This window comes from Sander lucioperca, chromosome 6, assembly GCF_008315115.2.
Source record: "Sander lucioperca isolate FBNREF2018 chromosome 6, SLUC_FBN_1.2, whole genome shotgun sequence".
NCBI classification, from domain to species: Eukaryota; Metazoa; Chordata; class Actinopteri; order Perciformes; family Percidae; genus Sander; species Sander lucioperca.
The window spans coordinates 38865683-38884726 of record NC_050178.1 but is presented as its reverse complement, the minus strand read 5'-3'; the positions used below and the strand labels follow the sequence as shown (position 1 = coordinate 38884726).

General features: G+C 42.5%; 1 protein-coding gene across 3 annotated transcripts in view; it reads right to left on the bottom strand.

The window, feature by feature from the left end:
- The window catches only part of fgd5a (FYVE, RhoGEF and PH domain containing 5a), a 34132-nt gene extending 15481 nt beyond the window's left edge, over nucleotides 1–18651 (bottom strand). For 2 of the 3 annotated variants that reach the window (XM_031278215.2, XM_031278224.2), the window contains exons 1-8: nucleotides 18341–18650; nucleotides 15487–15988; nucleotides 13207–15450; nucleotides 7711–7828; nucleotides 6633–6691; nucleotides 5161–5191; nucleotides 2232–2383; nucleotides 100–256 (exon numbers count right to left, since the gene is read on the bottom strand). In XM_031278215.2, the coding sequence (XP_031134075.1) occupies nucleotides 100–256; nucleotides 2232–2383; nucleotides 5161–5191; nucleotides 6633–6691; nucleotides 7711–7828; nucleotides 13207–15450; nucleotides 15487–15988; nucleotides 18341–18350 (3273 nt within the window). In that variant the 5' untranslated portion in view covers nucleotides 18351–18650. Of the gene's footprint in view, nucleotides 1–99; nucleotides 257–2231; nucleotides 2384–5160; nucleotides 5192–6632; nucleotides 6692–7710; nucleotides 7829–13206; nucleotides 15989–18340 lie in introns of all 3 variants that reach the window. The other variant, XM_031278207.2, reaches the window with a different exon arrangement.
- Between the last annotated feature and the right edge of the window lie 393 nt (nucleotides 18652–19044).

Genomic DNA, 19044 nt, shown 5'->3' with positions numbered 1-19044 from the left:
AAAAAATACACACATAACAACACAAGGGAAAAATGGGAATAGACAAAAAGACTAACTGTTTATCTGCTCATGTTCTAGTCTGACTGTTCAGTGTTTTACCTCAAATGTCTTGACGATATTGGCGAAGGCCTGGTTGTCACTGCAACTCCCCTCCAGTAGGGACATGCTGCGATCATACTCTGAGATAAAGGTGTCAAACACCCCAAAGTCCTCCCGACGTGACAGAATCACATCTACTATCCTTTGGCTCTCCTCCCTACACAGAAAGGAAAATCAGAGATGAAGTGCATTCTCTTCACTTCAAACGATAATGTTAAAAACAACAGACAAAGCCAGAAATCTTGTATTGTGTAATTAGGGACTCTGACCTGAATTGTAACAGCCACGTTAAAACAATAACAAAGTCTGCCTTTTATCATCTTAAAAATATATCAAGGGTTAAAGGACTTATGTCTCAGCAGGATTTGGAAAAACTTGTCCATGCCTTTATCTTCAGTAGACTTAACTACTGTAACGGTGTCTTTACAGGTCTCCCTAAAAAATCAATCAGACAGCTGCAGCTGATTCAACGCTGCTGCTCGAGTCCACACTAAGACCAAGAAAGTGGATCACATCACTCCAGTTCTGATGTCTCTACACTGGCTTCCAGTGCCTCAAAGAATAAATTACAAAATACTTCTGCTGGTTTATAAATCACTAAATGGTATAGGGCCAAAATACCTTTCGGATATGCGTGTGAACTATGAACCACCCAGACCTCTCAGATCATCTGGGGCAGGTTTGCTTGCCATCCCCAGAATCAGAACCAAAAAGGGGAAGCAGCGTTTACTTTCTATGCTCCACATATCTGGAACAAACTCCCGGAAAACTGTAGGTCGGCACCTACTCTTAAATCAAGGCTGAAGACCTTTCTTTTTGACATTGCCTTCATTGTACTGCATTGTGAATTTTATTCATGTATTCTATCTGTTTTTATTATTTTATATATATAATTATTTTTACTTCCCAACTGTGTTTTAATTGTTTTATGTAAAGCACTTTGAATTGCACTGCTGCTGAAATGTGCTATATAAATAAAATTGCCTTGCCTTACTCATTTCATGCACAGTGAATGTTTGTGATTTAAATCAATGCAAAAATCCAAAGGTGTATGATATGCAAAGCATTCCAAGAATCTGTAACTTATTTTGTTGTTGTAACCACTTTCCCTCAACGAGTCTACTTCTCCCCAAGTTATTCATTTCTCACATTTTCCAAAATGATGTTTGACAACCTTCAACAAACAGATGTTTAAAAATTGGAGTTAATTGTAAATTGTGCAAGTTAGAAAGTTGTTCTCTTTACAAAAATCCTACATTTATTGCGAATGCATTATGGTCTCTTAGGAATTATCATATGTCCCTTTTATGATTAAGGAACATCTCAAAATTATCACAATAACTCTAGAAAAACGTTATTGCTGAGAGTCTCAGTTGGAGTTTAGGTTTAAAGGAATAGTTTGACATTTCACTTTGTTGCTTCTCATATCTGTCTATTTATTATATATACATTTTTTTTTTTTTAGTTCAAATTAGTTTGTTGATTTTCTCTGATCTTCCTGATTATTGCCTCCACCACAATTGTCAACCTACTTAAGATCTCCAAACACATACATGTCTACCGTCCTTATATTTCGAACACCCCAACATTTATACACTTACACCATTCTCTCTGCCTTTTATCCCATCATCATAACTGTCTGTCACTGTCTAAACATGTTTGTGTGCTCATGTTTTGTCATTTACCTTGGATGTCACTTTTGTTACACTGCTTTCACTAATACATACATATATATATACATATATATATATATATATATATATATATATATATATATATATATATATATATATATATATATATATATATACATACAATCAGCAGCTGCTTAGCACAGCTCAGCTGCTTAGCTTACCACAAACGTGTTAACAAGTGAGCGTAAGAGGTGTTGGTAGGACTTTTCACCTTTAGCCAGAGCCAGGCTAGTGGTTTCCCCCTGCTTCCAGTCTTTATGCTAAGCTAAGCTAGCTGGCTGCTTAGTTAGTACACAGACATATAAGAGGTACATAATTGTTCATCTAACTCTCTGCAAGATGCATATTTCCCAAAATGTAAAACTGTCCCTTAAAAACAGCACCAAATATAACAATGACCATAGTGCAACCAACGGTAACGTCCATTGTGTTTCTTACCACTGACTTATGCGTTCCTCCAGCTCAGTAAGGATGCTGCTGTGGAGAGCGTAGACCTGGGGGAGCACGCCCAATATCTCTCCTAACCTCTGCGCCTCCAGCACAGGCTCCCCTTCCTCACCCACTGCCTCTGTCACTGCTGACCTAAAGTCCTGCACAGGAGAGGGGAAAAGGGATTTGTGAGGAGGAGAGATTTTTAAGAAGACAAAAACGTGTGGTAGAAAGGAATGAAGCTAATGGTTGTTAGGATGAATGGGGGAAGTGAGGGAGTGCAGGAGAAAAGAAAGTCATAGAGGAATGAAAATTGGAGAAAAATGGAAGGAAGGAAGGTCAGATCCTCCTAAACATCCTTCCTGCCACGGCCCCTTCAAATCACCTCAGTGACTCCCCGTCACTTTGGGCTCTGTCCAGGCACTCAGGAAAGGCGGCACTGCTTGCACAAGAGTTACACACCAGGTGTTGTTGAATAAAGACCTTGGTACTCAATAACACAATGCTGTTTTGTACATAGTGAAGTCCATTCAGCACACATAAAACATAAGCAACAGGCATTAAGAGCTGCAGTGTCAGAGACTAAGAGGACTAATATGAGGAGTTATGGCACATGGGAGTGAAAAACCAGGGGAGAGGTTATTTATCTACTCAGCAAATGAAGACAAAAATAGATAAAAATAGGTAAGGAGTCAACAAACATGCTTTAAAAATCTCAGTTTTCTCTGTGGGCCAAGCTGTCTGGCTAACTAACATCATATATAAAGCCTTTGTGTGTCCATAAGGAATGAGTGTCTGGAGCCCATCTATTCTAGTTCTGAGTAAAGCACAGTCATAAAACAACAGTTGTCCCAGTCGGCCTCGACATAATGTGATGACACTGGGTGCTTCAGAACATGCCGTTCATCATGTACAATCGATCGCGTATGTGTTAACATTCATCACATCTGCCGCGAAGAACAGCTACTTTAACGGCTCTGGTTGACTCTTTCTCCCAGGTACACACACACACACGCACACACACACACACACACACACACACACACACACACACACACACACACACACACACACTCAAATCCATGAATGAGAGGAGCTTTACTCTCCATTTCACCGGTCCACTCTCCACCTTATCCCTATTTGCCTCACGTAAGGCAGGTCAAGAAGCAACGTTAAGCAGTTGGTTGAGCAGCCAGTCATGCTCGGTCATAACTCAGCACAGAGAATCTGTTCAGAGGTCACAGGTTACAAACGAGAAAAAATAATAAGCCTGAGCCTCATATGTTGAAGCTGTTATAGGGAAAGTCCTTTAGAAGAGGAGCATGTCCTCCCTTCCAATGTGGAGACAGGGTCTGGAAATTCTTTGTATTCTTGTTATTCCTTATCAAACAATGGAACAATAGCTCATGTGTGCCTCTCACTTAACGCTGCTCCTGTTTTTCCCCCCACAAACTGTGTGTTTGGGCATGTTGTGCTGGTGGAGTGTTTCGCAGCAGAATAACTCAGGTTCATGCGAATTATGACATCAGTCTGCTTTAAACAGTAACTAATATCTCAACACATCACAGTTTGAAATTTGAAGAACAATAAGACCCTAACACTGCACCTATGCATTATGCAACAACAAGATAAAAAAAGCTCTCAATGTCACCTTTGAAAGGTGGCAAAAAGATTCAATTAGGTGGCATGGTAACACTGAAGAGGAGAGCAAGCCAAGGTAACTCAATATCATTCATAGTGAGAATTTGTGAAAGGACATTATTTATACTGAAAAATAGATTCAGTGGTTCTAACTAGACTGTCAACATGTCACTTCTGAAGCACTGATGCCCATATTTACTTGCAGCATATGTTTCTGTTTGGCATGCAGCTAATTAGTATAATTGAGCATCATGATGATATTGCAGATTTGTGATTATTAGAGGCGTCCATTGTATAATATTTGCATTACTTGCTGTTTAATGGCATCAAATTACACATTATACAAAGCAGCTGCTTATGTACCCAAAGCAGGCTTTCATAAATCATGGTGAGGGGCACACATAAGAAATTCAGGTTATGACCTTATTCAAGGTTATAAGGTAGAGGCTGACTGATGGGCTTCTCTGGGTTCAATGACTCTACCTGTCAGAGTCGTACTGGAAACCATCACCTTAATAGCAACTCTTCCACACCATTCTTTCAAAGGTGTTGCCTATCTGACCTCTCCTGTATGACTTTCCTTTTTGATTCATAATTGTTTTAACTGTTTCAATGTCATTTATGTGGTATTTTTTGGTTGATATCCTTCTTTGTTGCTAACCCTGCAGGGATGTGGTCTTGTTTTGACAGGCAGTGAGTGAGACATGATGGAAATAGATGACAACATTTGGGAATGATGCATTGCTGTCCTCGAGAGGCTTAACCACAGGCTCACCTTTAAATCCCCTGTCCTGCATTAACTACTCTCGTTACTCTACTGAGCGGAGAATTCTCCATTTTATGGCTAACCTGGTCATAAGAGCTCAAACTGTGCATTCAATACAGCCACTATAAAAGGCCTCAACAGCCTTTTTGTGACCTTTAGGTGGCACAACAGCTGGGTTGCTTGAGAATACATATCAGTACACATATCAGTTGAGTAAGCAGTCAAGGACAGCATCAGTAACAGTGCCTGGTGTACGCACGCTGCGTCATTTTACAACTGACCACTCCAGAGTGCAATATGTCAACTTTGTCAAGACCAGGAAGTAGATCTTGCTGCAACAACATTGATAAACCTTAGCAGAGCCTTACAACAAGGGGGGGGTGGGGGGGAGTGGAGACAGAGACTGAGGAGCAGACACACAGGATATGATGTTATCAGTAGGTTTTCAATAAAGTTTAATAAGCCTTAAAGCAGGAGACATTTAAAGCTAATGTGGCACACTTATGGGCGTGGTAGTGAAGGTATTCTTACCTCTTGAAGGTACTTGAGTGCACTGACGTGTCTGGACAACAAGAAGAGAGAAACAAAAGATTTAATTAAACAGTGAAAAGGAATTTACAACCTCATACACAACTACGATCATCTTTCTACAAGACTCATTAAATTATCTAAATTATGCATGATGATGATAGGCCATCCAATCTCTGTACAACCAAAGCGAGAGCTGTGTCCGGGTTCTCGGCAGTAAGTCGGACTCGTTTCAGGTGAGAGTTGGCCTCCGCCAGGGCTGCGCTTTGTCACCAATCCTGTTTGTAGTATTTATGGACAGGATATCGAGGCGTAGTCGGGGTGGAGAGGGGTTGCAGTTCGGTGGGCTGGGGATCTCATCGCTGCTTTTTGCAGATGATGTGGTCCTGATGGCATCATCGGCCTGTGACCTTCAGCACTCACTGGATCGGTTCGCAGCCGAGTGTGAAGCGGCTGGGATGAGGATCAGCACCTCTAAATCTGAGGCCATGGTTCTCAGCAGGAAACCGATGGAGTGCCTTCTCCAGGTAGGGAATGAGTCCTTACCCCAAGTGAAGGAGTTCAAGTACCTTGGAGTCTTGTTCGCGAGTGAGGGAACAATGGAGCGGGAGATTGGTCGGAGAATCGGCGCAGCGGGTGCGGTATTACATTCAATTTATCGCACCGTTGTGACGAAAAGAGAGCTGAGCCAGAAGGCAAAGCTCTCGATCTACCGGTCAGTTTTTGTTCCTACCCTCACCTATGGTCATGAAGGCTGGGTCATGACCGAAAGAACGAGATCCAGGGTACAAGCGGCCGAAATGGGTTTCCTCAGGAGGGTGGCTGGCGTCTCCCTTAGAGATAGGGTGAGAAGCTCAGTCATCCGTGAGGAGCTCGGAGTAGAGCCGCTGCTCCTTCGCGTCGAAAGGAGCCAGTTGAGGTGGTTCGGGCATCTGGTAAGGATGCCCCCTGGGCGCCTCCCTAGGGAGGTGTTCCAGGCACGTCCAGCTGGGAGGAGGTCTCGGGGAAGACCCAGGACTAGGTGGAGGGATTATATCTCTAACCTGGCCTGGGAACGCCTTGGGATCCCCCAGTCGGAGCTGGTTAATGTGGCTCGGGAAAGGGAAGTTTGGGGTCCCCTGCTGGAGCTGCTACCCCCGCGACCCGAGACCGGATAAGCGGACGAAGATGGATGGATGGATGGATGGATGGATGCATGATGAGAAAACTACATCATAAGAATGGTAATTGTGTAACGGGGCAAGGGCAAGGCCTGTGTGTTTAATAAGTTACACAAGACACTTGTATAATTGGCTGTCAGTTACTCTGCATGCACGATGAATTAGCTTTGGAGCAGGAGAGATACAGTTGGAAGGAATAGGAGAGCAAATAGAGGACCATAAAAAGACAAAACAACAGATTTGGATGCAGCGTGTTTGTGTGTGGTGACATGCAGGAGAAGTGTGCAAATGGGGGAATCGAGTGCATATACTTACAGTCTCTCTGAGTCGACGAGCTCTTTGGCAACGTAGAAAGCTCGGGATCGGCCATCAATCTGGGTGACAGGGAGGGAGAACGGTGGGAGATGAATTAACACAGCTAATGTTTAAAGGCCCTCTGTGGGCATTTATTCCTCTCAAACATTAATAGGAACAGCTACGCAGCAGCCAAGGAGACTGGCGGAAAAGCAAATTCACGTTTTTTTTGTTAGATTTCTGCTGTCAAATAAGACTGATTATTTCATTACAGTGCAGCATAGACATGAAGGCTTTCTCAAATACGGGACTTTTAAATTCAGCTGCATTATGTATGAGAGGCTGTGTGTGTGTGTGTGTGTGTGTGTGTGTGTGTGTGTGTGTGTGTGGCGACAACAATGCTGCCCATTGATTTAGAGGCTAATCACAGGGTCTCAAAACATCCGAGCCAAAACATAACATTGAAGCCATTTAGAGGTTTACCGGCAAGGCTCCTGTGCTTTGTCAGTGTTATTTTGTCCTTTGTGGGGCATTTCACAAATACTGCATTAAAAGCACACTGATCCTCATTTCCTCGAAACACAGTTGAATTAAATGCATCTCTGGTCCTCTTCCTCCCTGTTTTTTTCCTGAATTTATTGTATTTGTTCTTTAAAGAAGAAGAAAACAAGGAAATGCGTGTCGCATTGTGGGAGCTGTGGTCTGATATTATTATGGTAGCAGGAAGAATGGGGTTACTGTAAAATGGCTGCCTTTTACTCTACAGAAGTCTGGGGAGTTTTAGGCGATACATTTCAACAAGCTTGATATCTCTGGACCTGTACATAACGTTTGACTAAAGCCACAGCAGTTTCAATGCATCTTCCCATAGAGATGTGTACAGTAATTGCCATTAGGTTCTGTTGTTCACTCCTACTATCTTATGTTATGATGTCATTTCTATTCAAATCTGACAACCAATTCCAATCTAGGGTCTATTAATAGGACTTGCAGCATTTTTTGCTCATTATTTTGATTTGTTACTCCAGTTGGGATCTCGGAGGATTGAATTAACCACCTTCCACCCTGCTTTCATTTGTCTTTGTATCCCATATCTCACCTGTCGATCATAACTCTGCTCAGCCACCCCCTCTTCCTCCTCTGAAGTACGCCCATGGTCCTCGTCCGCTGACAGCCCAGCAGAGATGGGGTTCATTGGGAAAGGCTCTGTGTAGGCACTGCCAAGGGAGGAAAAGACAGTATGACTACAGCAAAACAGCACTGGTACTGAAATATGAATATATAATACAATAACAACATTTACACTATAGTATGCACTGTATAGCACTGCTTTAAACCTAAATAAAGACATTGAATATGTTAAATTGGGACTGCAGGAAGGCATTGATGACACAAATTCTAAATAGCACATTTACAGTAAATCGTTGCAGCAGCATATTCTCAAAATAAGCCCCCTATAAATATAGGTTTTTCCTTTTCCTGTGTGTGTCTCTGAACATTTCCACTCCTCATATGGAATCCTCCAGTGGCACACTGTAATCTTTTTCATCATTAGTTCATCTCACAGATGGCACAGTTGTGTTCGTACACTGGTAATCCTTTTGTGTGCTGCTGTACTCGAGGGGGGCACGCTGTAGGTCATTTCACATGTAATCCCTTTTATTGCTACCTGTGGTAATTATTAAAGACCCATTCAGTATGTTTGACCATATTCATTTTGCCACTATAACTGGATAACAAGTATTGTCAAAGCAGCTGACAGCTATGGGACAGCTTGTCATATAGCTGTCATATAGCTGCAGGTTTCACCAGAAATGGAAAGGTTGCATTGCATACTTGCAATGCAATGTGTCCACTTTCTCTATGACATACTGTATTTCTACCTCATCTGTGCAGAATGGTTTATGTTAAACAAATTATTGCTCTTGCTCCAGAAATGGGGGAAATATTAAATAAGGACTTCCCCTCAAATTGTCAAACAAACGTGCATATGTTCCTATCTAGAACTGCAGAGATTAGTCCATTAATAGATTAGTCGATCAACAAAAAAATAATTGCCAATCATCAAGCACTAATGTCAAACACTCTCTGGTTCAAGCTTCTTAATTCGGATAATTTGCTGTTTTTGTTATGTAATATTAAACTGAATATCTTTGGTTCTCTTGTTTTATTGCCTGGCAACTAAAAAAGCAATTTAAATACATCATATAGGGCTTTAGGGCCTTGTGATTATGAGAAATTGTGATTTTTTTTTTTCTTTTGTTCTGGCATTTTACAGGCAATAATGAATGTTTGTCCTGATGTTCTTAAAAAGCCCCCTATGTGTGCAAAGAGTAGACGGCTATTAGAAGACCAAAGGTTAACAGAGTTGCCGCCACTGGACTTAATCTTCATTCAGACTCACTACTTTATGAAGTTCACACGCACGCACGCACGCACGCACGCACGCACGCACGCACATGCATCCCTATTGGGTGGGCTGAAGAAAGCACCTATTAATCATGGTTGACCTCAGAGCAGACAGATCAACTTGGTGTGGGCTCCTTGGTGATGTTGGGGAGAGAAAGAGAACAGGAGGGATGGGTCTTCTTTTAACTCATTCTTAAGCTCTGATTTATTTGAAGAATTCCTTCATATGTGAAGAGAAATGCACCACCACGGATTCTCACCTTCACCTTTTCACACTCGACCATCAACAAGCACAAGGTCCGAAAACACACCTTCTGTGCTGTAATGGAGGGTTGTGTCCAATTTATAATACTGTCTCCCAGACAAGCCCAACAGAAAACTAAAAAAACAATAACTGCAAATAGTGAGATTGGAATAGTTTCTTCTTTAAATTACATTTCCCTTGTCTTGGACAGAAAACATTAACATTTGAAGTTGATGTTCTAATTTCTTCTATACCAATGTAGCCCATTTCTCACCATAAAATCCCCAATATAGCTTTTGTTTAGCTCCATTCAGCTTCATATAATGTTACATATTTAAACTTGCGAATATGTGATATTTGTAATACGATAATACGTAAAAGTCTAAGTCCATTAAGGCAATGCTATTATTCCAGCAGATTGCAATGTCTTTTATAACACGGTAAAGTTAAATCTACTGTGTCAGATTCAGAGGAGAACACAATGACTCTCTGTGAAAAAGACCTTTATTCCACCAATCCCCTGTGAATTTGATGATGCCTGTAATATGTAATTCAATTGAGCTAAACATTGAGTATTAAAATATATATTGAGTGCAATCAGACAGGCCTGTATATGAAATAGGAGCGGCTGAATAGGTTCATTAGCCCCCCCCCGATCAAGCGATTGGGAGCAGTTTTAAATTGTTTGCTGCTTTTAGTGATGATGATTACATGTAGCCTGTGGCGGCTGTGCTGCTGCTGTTGTGACAGTGATTGGTGTAGACGCTGGCGCTCTGACTGCTGCTGCCTCACCTGTGACGTGGTAGAAGATGGCGTTGGATAATGATAACCTCACGTCATGTAACAGGCCGTGATTCAGGGCCACATATGCAACAGTGTTATAACCTCTGCTCACTTGTTTTCAGTTGATTTATCCTTTACGCCACTGTACCAAGAGCACTTCAGGGGTGTATGAAGCGGTAGGCTGGAGGCATTCCTGACAAACTGGAGCAACAATAACAGCAGACCTGGCATTCCTGTCGGTACCACACCTCATCTTGTTGTTCAAGGGAAAGTCTGGGAACCTCCACCCCACCACGGTGACCCCCCTCTCCTCCCTTCATCCTATCTATCCTCTCCTGTCTCCACCTCACTGCCTCCCGCCATAGCCCCGCCCTCGTCCTGCATTTCCTGTAAACATGCTGGTGGGAAGCTCCTAGGCTGGACACTTCCTCCCCGGGGATGACCTGGCAATGACCTCAGGGCGCATGGCACCAGGCCTGGCGAGCCAACGACACGCCCTGTCCACCACCTCGCCACACAGCACACAGCCACCACCCAGTACAACAATGTACTTAAGATGGCTCCCTCATCACTACTAACGCTAACATAACAGTGGGTGGAGGAGCTGTTTTAGAGGCTTTGTCATCACTCTGAAGAGGCTAATGTTGAACTGTTTGACACCAAAGGGTAGGCTAGAGATGTACATTTTTGCATACATTAGCAGTATCGTACTGAACATACCACTATAGCTCTGTTTACTGTGTACACAGGGACAACAACCCATCTGCATTACTGGTGTGTAAGTCTACCTGGAACTGCTTAAGTTGAGCACAATCACAAATCCGGGGCTTTATCTGCTAACACGTCTTTTTGGCTACTTGGCAATGGCAATTCTGCTGAGACTGCACATGCACACACACACACACACACACACCTTGGTTCGGTTTCGGATGAATCATTAGTGCGCCTGTTCATTTTCCATTGTACACTGTGGTTGCTAATGAACATGTCTCTTTGCGTACCCTGAATGCTTGTGCTAAAGTAGTGTCTGAATGGGGCTATACATTAATCACACAAGTGGAAACAAGCCAGGCCTGTGGAACAGCAGCTTTCTGAGTTCTCTTTAAAATGCGTGTCTGCTTTGTGTGCAGTGCTCTGGGGCCATTTGGTCATTTTCCTCACCACAAAAATCTACTTTGTCTCTGTGGGGTGACGGCATCAATGTCAAGCAGACAGAGTTTGGTGTAAGATGTACACACAAAGCCAGGGACAAACACCTACACTGACTACACATGACTACACATGACTTAATATTATGTGCACACATGCACACATGTATACACTCAAAAAAAAAAAAACGTCCCGTATACACACACCAAAAGTTGGCCCTGGCAACAGAAGCATCTCCAGGGGGAATGCAGTGAAGGGGAGGTGACAGAACAGATAGGTTCTTTGCATCTCTGTGAGTGGTGTGAGGGGACCCCATACACACACACACACACACACACACACACACACACACACACACACACACACACACACACACAATGAGCCACATCGATAACATCACTGGGAGAAAAAGAGCCCTCACTGAGGGACCATTGTCTGGGAAATGGAAGTGTTTCAAATGTTGAGGTATGTATAACGTTTAAAATACACTATAAATAAAATGTTGAGGTATGTATAACGTTTAAAATACACTATAAATAAAATGTTGAGGTATGTATAACGTTTAAAATACACTATAAATAAACAGTGGGGAAATCACACCATAGTGCTGCACAGAATGTCTGGAGGAGACAAGCTTTCTTTGTGTAAGGCAGAATAGATATGAAAGACAGTGTCTGCTAAATAACATGGAAAATGTAAGCCTTTTAAGAAGCTCTTGCTAATGACCTATCTCTTTGACTACACACAGGTCATCAAACACAACTATTTTATTAAGACTGGGGAAAGACTGGAGCCCATCCTGGCTAAAGCTGTGGCACAGGCCGGGGTAATTTGATACAGTCTGACTGCAGTGATTCCTCACTCTATCACACACTGCAGTAAATCCTGCAACCCTTAAGGGTCCAATGAAAGAGAAGCACTCGGGAGAGAGCTACTTTAATAAAAGCCCTCCTAAACTTAACAATAAGTGTCAGGTACAGGAGAGCAATTACACCAGAGCTGCTCTTGCTCCCTTTCTCCTGTTCTTACTTTTCCCTCCCCCCACCTCTATATGACTTTATCGCTTTACTCTTTGTATTTTCACTCTTCTAGCACATCCCCTCCCCTCGCTCTCTCACCTTTTTCTTCATCCTTCTCCACTTCCTTGTGTGAAAGGAACCCCCCTACATTTTTTCACTTTTAATTGCAGCCCATAATGATTTCCTCTAATGTGAGTAACCTGCGTTCAGTGAGCTTTCCAATTGCCATTAACTGTTCTATCACCTCAGACTTGCATAGGAAGCAGCGGCACCAGATGTGACCTCTAAATCCACCAAATGAAAACAGGAGTAAGCTCTCCCACAAGCATTGTCCATCTTCCCAAAGCCAGCGATGCCTTACGTAGCAGGCTGCTCATCTCTCACTGAACACTTTTCTACAAGAGGGAGATCCGATTCTACTCAGCCAGATGCCCTCCGCTCATCTGAGATAAAATATATGTCAGCGGTCAAGATTGCCCCTCTGAACAGCTAGGTCCAGGCTTAACAGCTCAGCGGACTATTTTAAGAGTTGTTCTAGATATAAACATGCTTGCTTGTTCTACAGACTACAAACACGAACATTAAAAATGGTTTCATTCAACTATTTTATTATTTGACTAATTGTGTAAGCTCTAAAATGGATGGTGCTGATGATAAATACCTAAATGCTTAATACATTAATGTATTAAGTACAAACACCAAAGTTTGTAGTATCCAGCCATGCAGGTCATTTTGGTTTTAATTGTGGTTTTATTAATTTTTATTTGATTTATTAAGTTTGCAGCAGAAATTTCAGAAAAAGGTATCTCAAAATCTGGGCAAATAAAACAAAATGATCTGTATGGCTAGATACAGTACCACTACTGTAGAGTCTAGGTAAAACATGTAAAGTAAGGTAACATACAGTATGTTTTTTGTAACTTGGGTAAATCAAAATTTTCAGGTTTGCTTGGAATGATACCATTTTAACTTTATTGAGGTTTTACAATACCTTTCAGAGTCTGCATTCGATGTCTGGGTTATGCTGTCAATCCCAGGGAAACTATTCATATCCACATAGCCATCGTTCTCATTGCAGGCAACTGTAGTGCGATTTGGGTCCTCAAAAAACTCAGTCACAGTGTGGGATCTGGTGGGTCTGCCTGGGATCTGGATGTTCTCATAGTCTGAGCTCATGGCTGGAATGTTTTCATAGTCTGAAGTGTCAGCACTGGGGAAGGAGATGGAGCGGGGTTTGGTCAAAGGGAGTGGCATGGCGGAGCGCCGAGAACGCTCCTCGAAGGACTCCACTCTGGAGACGCCTCTGCCATAAGCTTTGAGGTCTCCTTTTCTCCTCTGGTGGTCTTTGTAGAGGAAAAATGGGGATGGCAGGTCTAAAGGACGCTGCTGGGGGTTCACAACATGGGACTGAAGCTGAGGAGAGCTGCCAGTGCTTCTACGATCAAGCTCTATGAATCTTGCTGGGCCGTGATGGCTGGACTCTGAGGAAGAACGTGAAGAGCGGACACTTCCATCACTGAAACCCTTTGAATCTGTCTTCCTCTTGAACTTCAGTGCCAGGAAGCGCTTGAAGGAGGACTTCTTTTTAGGTATGTCATTGGGTTCATGCTGGATCAGGAGGGATGGGGAACTCTTGGTGACTGGTCTTTTAGTGATGTATGCCAGCTCAAAGGGTGGTGGGATGTCCACTAGAGAGGTAGGTGTGGAAACCCCACTGGATGATTGATGGCTACGCTGGGAGAAGCTTCCAGAAGAGCTTATGACACATGGGAGTGAAAGGGTATCATCTTTCCTCTTCATCCTGATGTCATCCTTCAGAGAGTTGTTGATCTCTGTGGGAGTGGTCAAAGTCAATTCTGGACCCTCTGCAGACCGGGAATAAAACAAGAAGCGGCGAGACTTCATAGACGGGATTAAACAGTTGACCCCAGGCTGCTGTGAATGGCTTAGTGGTTCATTGTTTTTATCTAAGGCCACTGTGCAGTAGTCATGAGTCTGGTACTCTGTCCCTGTCTCCTCTGGCACAGTTTCTGGGACATAACCTGGAACTTTCCCAGAATAAGAGCGTGATCGTGTGACAATAGTCTTCCGATCAAGTGTCACAAAGTTCTCCCCTTCTGAGTCAAACCCTGCCTCTTCGTATATATGCTCTTCACTGTCCGAGTCTGTGTCCTCATAGTAAGGCACAATATGGCAGTCTAGTTCTTCAATGTCTTCTTCGAAGGCCTCAGTGGTGTGGGCAAATACCACCCTGTTGGTGAGCTCAGGGGTGCGGCCTACTTCTAGGTCTGCTGGCACTGTGATGTTGCACAACCTGAGGCGAGGCTGGCAGCTTGTTCGCTGGCTGAGGAAAACCTGCTCTCGTTTAGCTGTTCTCTCTTTTGCAGTTTTTCCTTTGATATGTTTCTTTTCCGTTTCTTCCTCTTCGTCATCATCGCCTATCTCAACGTAATCTTCCGATGAGACACATTCCAACTGCTCATCCTCTGCTTGAAGGCAGAGGGAATCGTCAATGTCTGCATACTCATCTGTTGACTCACTGTCTTTTGCTTTGTCTTTGTGCTGATTAAACTCCTCTGTGCCCTCCTCAATCTCACCCTGTTCTGACAGGGCTTGCTTATCGTCTAGCTTGTCCACATCATCTGATGACACATAGTAAGGTTCCTGGTTAGAAGCACCTGCCGCTTGCAGTTCATTTGAAGGTTTCTCATCCGTATCATCCTGACTCCACTCTGGGTCAGCGGTGCCGGTCATATCTGGCAGAACAGCTTCAATGACCGCATAAGGCCCAAACACATCCTCAGTGCTGGATGTGAATCGAAAACAGCCAGAGAGGTCCTTGGTGGCCCGTTCTGGTTGCCATACCCCTGTTTCCCCTGTTTCAGCTGTGTCACATGACTCACATGTATCACTAGCATCATCTGTGGGGCCAATCACATCGTAGGGATACTCTTCAGTTACAGTTGGAAGCACGCTGAATCTAAATGCAAATCCTCCAGCTTCCAGCTCAGTCTCATCTGTGTGTAAATCAGAGTGCACACAGTCCTCACTTTGTTCACTGTCCACTTCATTACGTCCAGTGTCATTGTCCTTATCACCCTGACTGATGTGATCAAGATTTTGTTCCTCTACATGTTCGTCTGAGTGTCCTGTAGAGTCACAAACAATTTCAATTTTTTCACTAAAACTCTGTTCCTCCTCTTCTGCCTCCTCTCCTGTTTCATCCTCCATTTCAGCAGGAGGAAGTGAAGGCGTTGATGTATTCTCATCATCAGTGTGATTGCCACCTTCAGGCTGGTTCAAGTCATTGTCAGTGTTTTCATCCTCAGTAGTGCCATCAGGAGAACCATCATCTGCTTTGACTGTGTCCTGAGAGCCTATGCTGTCGCCATCATTTTCAAATATGTCTTCTTTTTCTGTTTCGTCCTCAATTTCTCTTTCTGCTATTTCCTCTTCGTCATTGTGTCCGGTGACACTGTCGTTAACCAAGTCCTCTGCCTCACTTTTCTCCTCTTTGTCCTGATTCTCCTCAGCCATTTCCTGCAAATCTTCTGTCTCCCCATCACAGTGAGCCAGGTCTCCGTTACTCAGGCTCTGTGGGGGGCAGGGCTCCTCTTGTGTGTGAGGCTCATACAGGGGTCTGGGCTTTGGGGCGACAGGAGGTTTTGGACCACGGACAGGGGGACACGGCCTGGACATCAGTTTGGACTGCACTTTGATGGTCAGATGACTGCGAACCTGTGGTCGAGGGACTTGCATTGGATTTTGAAAGTCTGTGCAAAGAGAAAAAAAAAGTTAATTAGAATAAAAGTAAAAGCAACTTCATACTTTCAGTTCTTCTGTTTGACCTAATATCGAATATAAATATATGTGGGTCCTGTTTTATTTTTATTTTATTTATTTCAGGTTTATTTAACAGGGACAATGCACACTAATAATACATATAAAAATGTAAAATGTGCAAGAATTAGCCAAAAGGCTATTTTACATCTGCTGTCCCTGGACAGATCGTACAATGTCACACCTAAAAAGATAAAAGGATTATAATAGTACATACAGTTTTCGCCCAATACAAGTAAAATTGACTATAAATGTAAAAAATAAAAAATGACAAGATCAACATATAAACAAGAACAGTTGGTCATTATTAACATCAACACCAACCCACACAAACACACACAAGCCAAACATTCAGTCCATGTAACAGACAACCTCATAGGCAAAGCACAAGTGGCACAAACAGGCAGGACGAGAAAGAAAAGATAGCAGCAAGATTTAGTGTTTACATGTAATGTTGACAGTCCTGATTACCTGTTAGCCACTTCTTTAAATATAGAAATATATCTTTGATATAGAATGCTAAGAGGAAGTCAAATCCTGTACAATAGTCAGTGACATGCAGAATGCTGCAGGGGACATTATCAGCAGGAAAAACAACAGAGCCACAGGGTACTTAGAGGAGGAACAATAACATCTCCCTGTCTGGGAAATGACACAGGTTGGCCGCTTATAGCAGAATTAGATTTAACAAATGATTGGCCAACTGTCGTCAAAAACTTCAAAAATGATTTTGTTATTGCTCCAAAAATGCGTTATCTGTATTTAAATGGATGATAACGCCGCATTCTAATTTTGACACTGAGCGTCTAGCTTTTGAATTTTGACTTTACATTTAGTTGTTAAGTGTTAAAAATCGGCAAATAATTAGAGAGCGCTGCTTACGAAATTTAGAATTGTCATGAAACACACCCATACTTAACAAAGTGTGTACACCCCGTGTCTCTTCCTGTTATTTAGTACCTGCCCTGACGCACATCCTATTAAACCCTGTGTGCACTCTGGCTATCTCTGAGTGTTTTCTCTCACTCTCTTTTAGTCTCTCTCTCTCTAGACACCAGTTTAATATGAGTTTTTGAAGAAACCGCCTGTCATTGCCATACATTTCTTTCTGGCCACAATTATATTTTTTCCCAATAATGTCACCACGCTCTTTCTTTTAAGAATTCCAGGTTCATTAGCTGCTCCAGCAGAGCCTCCTTGGACTCCACACAGGATGTCTATGGGGGGAAGGACATTAAGACCATGGCCCCCCATCACTCCTCCATGAACCTCTCTAGGAGTACAGATTTTCACAACACAAATGGACTTCCTTCTCGTCATTCTTCCCTGATTCTCACAAAACATACTCACACAGACACACACATATATGCACACACGCACGCTTTTTTTCTGCTAAAAAGGTCCTTTGAGTAAATCAAAGAACAATAAAACTGGGAGAGAAAACAAGAGTCCCAGTCTGACAATGTACCCAACTGCAAACAACAGGATATGAAATATGCAACAAGAATTCAATTAAAACAAATGTTTGAAAAACAAAGGAAGAGATAGACAGGACATTGGCTGTGCCAAACTCACAGGATATCAATTCAGACTGTGTCCTCGTCATGAAATGTCACCCGTTAAACCTTAACAACCTGTCTAAAATCCAAAGTGACTAATCAGAAAAAAACTATATAGGACATTATTTTCAAAATAAAGATTTCCTTTGACACAAATAACATCTTCATTATCATTTTCACCACTTTCACTTAAATTCACAGGACACTGCACTTGACGTTACCTTCCAGCAAAGGCTCTGTCTACTTTCACAGGCATGGATTATAATCCTAACCCTATTATCAGATATTTATCCTAGAACAGACCACCCCCAACTTTATTGCAACTTTATCTATTGCTATATATTCAAAAAAATGTCTGTATATAAATTCATCCCACTATAATTGCTGTTATGGGAAAACTATTAACATAATTTCCATGAAAATCCCAGTAGCAATTAATCCATAGCTGTGTTTATTTCATTTTACCTATGGAAAAAATTTAAAACACTACAACAGGTTGCATTTAGTTGCAATAAATATCAGTTTGTATGTGAAATGGGTGGAAAATAAACAGATGAAATAGGTTTTCAGATAGAATCAACCAATTCAATTAATTACCACCGCCCCCCATCACTTACACATTTAACACATGAACACACACCCACGCCGTCTCACTTTGTTTGCTGTAAAACATTTCAAGTTTGATTTCTGGACTCTTTACAGGAACATAAAAGATTAACAACTAACCTGCGTTCATTGTGGAGCATCATCATCCACGGGAACAGACAGTTATCCTCATGTTTCCCCACACCGACCGCGTCCCTCGAAATGACGTGGAAACTTAATCCAGATACAAACACAATGCGGGAAAATCAAGTGGTAAAGGAAGAGTTGTTGACCATGTTCGTCTTGGTTTTCTCCAGTGTGAGTCTACTTGTGGAAGACGCCCCTGTTCGGCAGTGTTCGCAGAGTGTCAGCTGAGCTTTCAAGCGGCGTGCATCTCCAGTGCTGATGCTACAGTAAACTGGTGCGCTCCTGTGTGGAAACGGGAGGTGCAGCTTGGTGCTTCCTGAGGCAGGACTAGCCTACCCTACATCACGGCACGGACACGGAGCGCAAACCAAACTCATTAAATGTTTAATTTATGCAATGCACACAGTTTTGTTTTTTTTGTATTCGCATCTGGTCATGTTTTGTTTCAGGACACAGCTCCACTCCACATATGCAATATTCTAGAGGCAGCATAAATGTGTGAGACCAAATCCACTCAGTGTGAGAGATTTGGAACGTAACATAGGAGACTATAAGCCAATAATGTTTGATTGTGTTGATGGGCAGCTTTAAATCTGCAGCTACTGTTTTTGCACAAAGGTTTTTCTTTTTCTTTTTCTAATCACATCTGTTGGTTTGGTGCATGGTGCAGGTCCCTTCACTGATTGACAGCAGTTGGA